The sequence below is a fragment of the Rhea pennata genome, chromosome 2 (assembly GCF_028389875.1).
Source record: "Rhea pennata isolate bPtePen1 chromosome 2, bPtePen1.pri, whole genome shotgun sequence".
In the NCBI taxonomy this organism is placed as follows: Eukaryota; Metazoa; Chordata; class Aves; order Rheiformes; family Rheidae; genus Rhea; species Rhea pennata.
In genome coordinates, this window is record NC_084664.1 from 69,731,451 (window position 1) to 69,737,782 (window position 6,332).

Below are 6,332 nucleotides of genomic sequence, written 5' to 3' on the forward strand. Positions count from 1 at the left end.
TAAAGATGTGGTTCACTGGTATAAAAGAAGATAAAAACAAAAAATAGCGATTGGACTATTTTTTTTCATTTTTTATATTTGTATATTTTAGCTAGAAGCAGAAACAAAGAAATTAAAAATAAGCCATAGTAGATTGCTAGAAGTGGTGAATTTAGAGAACATTAACTCTAATAAAAAGCTACTTCACATCCAGCATAAATAGTTTATAAGAAACGTGTGTATTCATCTCTCTCTCTATGCCTATGCATGCATATATACAAATATGTATTTGCATACATGCATATATTTACAGTTTCAGTGTAATAGAACAATCCAGAAGAAATTAATTTATGCAAACCATATCTTTGCAGCATATTTAAATTGCTTACTCATTTTATAGTCTAAGCTATACTAAGTGAAATTACAACTTTCATCATTTTCTAAATAATGGATTATTGGGGGGGGGGAAATGAATGAAAAAAACACCATATTGTTGCAGACTAGTCTGTTTTTATTTACAATTAGAGATATAAATTAGTAAAGAATTCTCGTTAAACAACCAAAGATTGTATAACCATTAATGTTTCAAATAAAAACCAGGCAAAATTTATTTACAAAAAGTTCAGATTCCATTGCAATACAACTTGCATAAATTACTAGAAGCTTTATATCATTACAAAAATAAATATCAAATTTGTTTCCACTTTGTAAGGACTCAAGTTCTCCAATCACATCTTTATTATCTCTACTGTATACATCTTTTACAAATAAATTTTACAATAAATCCTATCACACCTATCGAATATATACCGTGGCAATGGAGTGATCAATTCAAGATATCCTGAGAAAAACAGATCTGTTTTCAAAAGTCACACATACATTAGGGAAACTATACTATACCAGCAAACTCACAGATGTCCAACAAAATTCTGGTTTAATAATTAGAGTTTGAAGATTTAATAGTGCTCTGTGGTCTTCTTTTATACAGTGGCACAAGATGTGATCCGCATTTAGAGATTTGTTATATATATTAGCTCGGGGAGAGATGATGGCTTGCTGACTTTTTTTCAAAGCAATTGTGACACCTACCTGTGGACTAAGGAAAAAACTAGATCATCCAAAAGTCCTTCAATTACACGCTGACATCATTAAATCGTAAAAAAGGAGGTGAGGCAAAATTCTTACTCTTCTACTTTTTTTCTAACAAAAGAATTAATTAAAAATATTGGCAAGGCATTTTTTTTCTTATTTAGCCCTAAATACCTCTGTATTACGAGTGCCATTAATAGTTAGGCAAATCACAGATAACATATCCCATTTAAGACGCATGCTGATTTGTCCCCTTTTATTTTAAATATATGGTCACTGCGTGAAACCTCGCTTATGATGTACAGTTCTCGCACAGCGGCATGAACACAAGTCCCTTATTTTTAAGCACATTACCTTTAAAGAATATTTTAGCAAAGCTCTTTTTCCATAACATTTTAATAGTTCTTCTATTTTTGCCTTTTGTGAGCAAAGAATATGCAAAGTTAAGAAACTGGATAACCTGACTTCAAAATGAATATTAACTTGAGAAAGAAAAGCTCTAATGAGAGGTTTAAAAACAGTAGGAAAGAGTGTCTTATTTTGTAATCAGCCTCTTATGTAATGAAGCAAGAAATAAACGTTAAACAAGTATGGAACTGTGCCGTATGTCGTGGACCTGATGCCAAATGATCAGTGTAATAGAAAATGTTCCCACTTACTTGCATTGCTACGTGATTGCACTTCTATAGGTACGGTTGTACTCCTACTGTGCAGACTTCAGTGGGATCTGTCAAAATATAACCGTCAGTTAGTCACAGGACACAGCTAGCTAACTAGATTATACAGTTTATGTACGTCCCAGCCCTCACTTGCTCACAGTTCACAGCTAAGTCGTTTAAAAGACTTTGGCCAATATTTTAGAATTGCCTTTATCTCGAGTATCTTTTTTAAAAATAAGATGACAAGAATATTTACCTAAAACCTATTTTTTTTAAAAAAAATAGAGTTAAGTGTCATGCTGCTCGTAGCTTCATGTCCAAAGTTAGCAATTATCTGAACCCAAGGCTGCAAAAAAATGAAGATACAGAAATCAGAGAGAGCAAAAGCAGTCTGCCGGGGGGAAAAAAAGGCAAAAAAAAAAAAAAAAAAAAAAAAAAAAAAAAAAAAAACCCACAAAGATACCAATACCAGTACTCTCTGAATATATATATATTTATTTTTCCTTTAAAAAATGCTTTTAAGTTGCGTATGAAGCGTGTGAGACTGCTTGAAAAGCCGTCTTTCATGTTTTCTCTCTTCTTTTCTAAAGCCAAGTATCGATATGACGGCGACATGCAATTTTTAATCCCCAGATAATACTGTTGCCCATCTTCAGCGTGCAGTCGTACTGAAGACAGTGCAATCACGGTTTTGCCCAAAGAAGGTATCTATATTTAAAGTGTATAAAGAATTTATACTGGTTGTGAGGGGCAGGGGAGCAGGGGGAAGAAAGCAATAAAAATAAATCACCTACCTTTCTTAGAGTCATAACTAGAGGGCCTGTAATGTTCTAGTTGGTTAGTGATGGTTTTCAAAGAGTCATTGCTCTGCTTGTGAACAGAGCTGGCATTTAGGACAGTCTGACTTAGTCCGTCGTTTGCAGCCACTGCTGCGGAGTTGTATCTCAGGATTCCCTGGCTCTGGAGCGCGTTAAAGTTCCCATAGTTTGTATAATTACTATAAAAGGGTGAGGTGTAATATATATGCCTCCCCAGGAGGGAGGAGGGAGAGTAGGCAGCGCTGTGCGAGGTGGAGGCGGGGGTGGCCGACGACAAAGCCGGGGGCTGGCAGCTGGGGCCCAGGTGCTGGCTTTTAAGGTCCGAGGTGGCGATTTCAGCCAGTGACCAGAGCTTGGGCTTGGTGGCGGGCGTCGGGGGGCCAGGCGAGGCCTTGCTGGCGCTTCGGGCGGCGTCGGCGTGCGGGTGGCCCAGGAGCGGCGCCTCCACCGCTGCCAGCGGCGACGAGGTGGCCGGCTTGGCCGGTGGGTCGCGCTCCCCGCCGCCGCCGCCGTCGTCCTCCTCGATGTCTTCCTCCTCCTCTTCTTCCTCTTCCTCCTCCTCTTCGACGTCCTCGTACTTGTCCTTGCACTCCGAGACCGACTCGCAGAGAGGGTCGCCGGCGCGGCAGGGCAGCTTCTCGCCGTCCGACTCCGCGGAGCACGAGTGGTCCGTCAGCGAGTCAACTTGCAGGCTGATCCCTGCAAGGCGTCCACCGGGAGCAGAAAGGCACAGTCAGGGGCACTGACAAAAGAGCATGTCCGAGCAACATACGCCACTGCGGCCGCCGCGGCAGCGGAATAGACGCTTGCGATCGGGGCCGCTAATGTATAATTACATTTCTAGGAACATCCCCATGGGCTAGCTCCGCGGCTGCACCCTGCACCTCCCCGCGTGCGCCCCTACTCCGCGGCGCCCCGCGGAGCCCGGCGCGGCCCGGGGTCCCGCCGGCCGCTCCAGCCCGCTCGGCCACGGGAGAGCAGCGGGACGCCGGCACGGGGCGGGAGGGGGCAATTCCCCCAACCTCGTGCCTTTAGGGTCTCTTCTGTTAGGCAACCCTCTCTTTCCCCCTGCTCCTCAACCGTGGCCCGGAGGTAGCCCCCGGGGAGGGGGGTCGCAACGGGACAGGATGGGGCGACCCTGCATCCCGAGCCCACCTTCGTCCTCGGCGGAGGTTTCATTGCTCTCGAGCATCTTCCTCGGACTTTCTTCTTTACTCCTTGCCCCATCACCTTCCTCGTCGTCCTCATCCTCACTCTTGTTCCGCGGGGCCCAGGTCATCTTGTTCTCCTTCTTGAGGCGCCGGCGGGCATTGGCGAACCAGGTGGAGACTTGGGTGAGGGTCATCTTAGTGATGATGGCCAGCATGATCTTTTCGCCCTTGGTGGGGTAGGGGTTCTTGCGGTGCTCCTGCAGCCAGGCCTTTAGTGTGGCCGTGGCGTCGCGGGTGGCGTTTTTCCTGTACGCGGGGTCGTTGAGCTGGTAAGGGTAGGCAGGGCTGCCGTACGGGTGGTAGCTGATGGCTCCGGTCATCCCCGTCGTGTGAGCGTCATAAGGAGAGCCCTGGACAGAACAAAACGGCGGGGTTGGCAATTTGTTATTGCTGATAGCCATTAGTAAGTTGTCAAGGCGAGATCGCTGATTATATTTGTATTTCCCCGGGATGGTGTTTTGTATCCATATTCTATTAAGGGGGGAAACAGCACCCAAAGGCCATTAAGCTATGACCCCCCCCCTTCCTCTGTCCAATACACACACACACACACACACTTATAATAGTCAGTGTTTTAATCTTTCTGAACAATTTCAGCTCTTTGTAATTTAATATTTCCGAATATAATTTTTGAACCACGCAGACATTTTAAAGGCCCTACAGGTAGTGTCTTGATATCTATATTTCTCTCAGAGGTTCAAAAGATGTTTCCTTTTTTGCTGTAGAAAATACAACAAAGCCACCACTTAGCAATTCACTGCACTAATGCATTGCAAATCCAATTTGCAAATCAGAAGATATGCACCGTTTCGAATTGTTCAAATGAGATGTAATTAGCATTTTAATTCACCCTTTAACGTTTAAATTGCGCTTATTTAAGTCTGAATAATGCAAGAAAAGTTAAAGATACTGCTAAGGAACTCAATAACTTTTAGCACGTTTCAGAATTCTACGGAATGGCGAGTCACAGGCTCAAATTCACCTAATATTCGAGATAGTTCACAACCTCACTGCAACTTCCAGCCACTCGCCTATTGCTTCTCAAGAGGAAAAACAAGCAAGGGAGATCCTCAGATCTTTTATATCACCCCGAGTATAGACTGTGCGACAATTTATGCACCATATTTTACAAACAAAAGCAAACAGTTTCTCTGCCACTTTGCAGAGAGAGCGAACTACTCTGCTGCCATCTCTTCCTAGGCTCTCTACAGCAGCTCCAGTCTTAAATTCCGTGTACAGGTCTTTGTGTGTATGGAACTAGATACTGACTCTGTATGTATGTGTATAAAACTATATAATCACCTAGACGTGCAGTTTATTTATATAGTTTATGGTTTTATTTATATTGTTTATGCATAGAATACACACACATGCAATTGCAAATGCTCCTTTTAACTAATAAGAAGAAAGTGAAATCCGAAACTGCGGCCACCACAACCATCTTGGGCTTAAGCGAAGCTCACAGATCACAAACAGATGCTCCTTTTCATTCCTAAAATCCAGTTAAACCATTAGCACAAAACACACTGAAAGTAAATAAAACCACACGAAGATAAAGCCCGCAGAGCCTCTAAACACCGACTTAAAAAAAAAAAAAAAAAAAAAAAAAAAAAAGAAGAAGAAGAAGGGGAAAAGAAAAAGAAAAAAAAAAAAAAGAAAAGAAAAAAAGCCCTCCCGTATCCTACCACAGCGAAAGAAGAAAAAAAGAAGAGGGGGTGGTGGAAATGAAAGCCTCCAGCCCGACCGCTGAGACGATTCGTATTTCTGTAATCGGGACTGCGGCACCGGCTCCACCATAGAGCCCGGGTCCCAGGCCAGCCAGCCTGGCGGCTGGCGGGGAGTGAGGCGGCGCCCCGGCCCGATCCAGCCCCGGCCCCAGTCCTGGCCTTGGCCCCAGCCCCGGCCCCGGCCCGCCGCTCCGCGCCGCTCCGCCGGCCGCGGCTGTGCTGCGGGGCGGCAGCGCCCGGGCGGGCGGCAGTGACGCTGGTGCGGGGCACCCGCCGGTGCGATGCGATGCGGCGTGGTGTCGGGGACGGATGGTGAGTGTGTGAGGAGCCAAGCTGAAGATGATGAGGATGAGAATGCGGATGCTAATGAAGAAGGAGAGGATTGCTCTTCGGTAGTTACCATGTAGGAGGGGAATCCCGTGGCGGGGTCTGTGGAGTACTGGAGCGGGCTGGTGAAGCCTGTGGCCGCCGCCTGGGCGGTGAAAGCTGCCGATCCCGGGTAAGGGCTGAACGCCGATCCCGACGAAGACCTGGCCAGCTCCTCGCTCCTGGGGGCCGCCAGAGCCGATGCCCCGTATGCCGGGCAGGAGTACAGAGCCAGCGAGCCAGGGGGCTGGTAGAGGTAACCCTGAGGGTAGGACATGGCTTGCACTGGCGTGCACAGGAGCAGGGAGGGGGCGAGGGTAACCGGCCCTGCTGCTGCTGCTGCTCCTGGCGCTGCTTTCGTGCTCTCCCTATCTCCCGCCCTCTTTCTCTCTCTCCCTCTCTCTCTCCCCCCTCTCTCTCTCGCCCCGGTTGGCTCTGTGCAGTTATGTAGAGAATCAGAATTGTTATAGGCTCCCCCCCATG

General features: G+C 46.1%; 1 protein-coding gene across 1 annotated transcript; it reads right to left on the reverse strand.

Moving 5' to 3' along the window:
• Positions 1–1,751: 1,751 nt before the first annotated feature.
• On the reverse strand, positions 1,752–6,126 carry IRX2 (iroquois homeobox 2). Its single transcript, XM_062567956.1, has 4 exons — positions 5,884–6,126; positions 3,701–4,106; positions 2,522–3,244; positions 1,752–1,795 (listed from the first exon to the last, which is right to left on the reverse strand). The coding sequence occupies exons 1-4, from the start codon at positions 6,124–6,126 to the stop codon at positions 1,752–1,754; spliced, it is 1,416 nt and encodes a 471-aa protein (XP_062423940.1).
• Positions 6,127–6,332: the final 206 nt, after the last annotated feature.

Bases quoted from the DNA above. Each gene is read 5' to 3' on its own strand.
- IRX2 (XM_062567956.1), bottom strand. From the start codon at position 6,126: ATGTCCTACCCTCAGGGTTACCTCTACCAGCCCCCTGGCTCGCTGGCT. The intron at 4,107-5,883 runs GTAACTACCGAA...TGTTCTGTCCAG, and splicing joins CGGGATTCCCCTCCTACATG to GGCTCTCCTTATGACGCTCA. The intron at 3,245-3,700 runs GTGGGCTCGGGA...GACGCCTTGCAG, and splicing joins AACCTCCGCCGAGGACGAAG to GGATCAGCCTGCAAGTTGAC.